The sequence below is a fragment of the Bison bison genome, unplaced genomic scaffold, assembly GCF_000754665.1.
Source record: "Bison bison bison isolate TAMUID 2011002044 unplaced genomic scaffold, Bison_UMD1.0 scf7180017864144, whole genome shotgun sequence".
NCBI lineage: Eukaryota > Metazoa > Chordata > Mammalia > Artiodactyla > Bovidae > Bison > Bison bison.
In genome coordinates, this window is record NW_011494716.1 from 4,429 (window position 1) to 5,269 (window position 841).

General features: G+C 64.8%; 1 protein-coding gene across 1 annotated transcript in view; it reads right to left on the reverse strand.

The window, feature by feature from the left end:
- The window catches only part of ABCA3 (ATP-binding cassette, sub-family A (ABC1), member 3), a 34,367-nt gene that overhangs the window by 4,428 nt on the left and 29,098 nt on the right, over positions 1–841 (reverse strand). The window contains 3 exon segments of the mRNA XM_010840462.1: positions 82–210; positions 726–743; positions 746–838. Coding sequence (XP_010838764.1) covers positions 82–210; positions 726–743; positions 746–838 — 240 coding nt within the window.

Consider the following 841-nt stretch of genomic DNA (forward strand, 5'->3'; position numbering starts at 1 on the left):
AGGGCCAGCCGGGGTGGGGCGGAGCAGAGCAGTCTGGGCGGGGCCAGCCGGGGCGGGGCCAGCCGGGGCGGGCCACCTCACCTTGGAGAGCTCCTTGATGATCAGAGGTGTGTCCAGCAGGGAGTCCAGGCTGGGGGACAGGATGCGGTTCCTTTCGTCCATCACGTCCTGGTCTTCAGGGAGCGCCGCCGTCCGGGTGTACACTTCTGTCTAGTTGTTTGGAAAACAGCCGCCGGGGTGAGCTCCCCCGAGGGGTCCGTTCCCGTGGGAGGAAGAGCTAACTAACTAAGGTCTCCCAGGCCGCTCACCCCATTTCAGCCCCACGCGGGCCAACTCAGGTCTCCCAACTCTCTCCCAGGAGAGCTGGGCGGCCATCAGGGCTGACACTGGCCCTGAGGAAACACACACTCCTTTCCTTAGAAAAGCCTAGTGTCTTTGCCCCATTAGCCCTGGGGCCACCTGTCCTGCAAGTGATGTCTTGGCAGGTTTTGTTTGTTTGGGGAAGAAATGTATGTGACAAACACGAGGGCGCCGGGGCCCCCAGGTCTCCGGGGAGACTGAGATCCCCGAGGCCCCAGGCTCCCTCGACCCATGGCTTCAGAGAGCCCCAGGGGACGCTGTGAGCACTGCCGGTGGACTCCCTGCGCAGTGGCCCCAAGGAAGGCCGACCTCGGTGGCAGGGTGCCCCCCCAGCAGAGCGGCTGGAGGCCCAACGGGCCACTCACCAGTGCCCGCCTCCTACTGGAAGGTCACACAGGCAGGTCTTCAGCCTCCATAGCAGGTCGGCCTCCACGAGGAAGAGCAGGGTGAGGTAGGCAAACCCTGAGGCGGCCATGGAGGG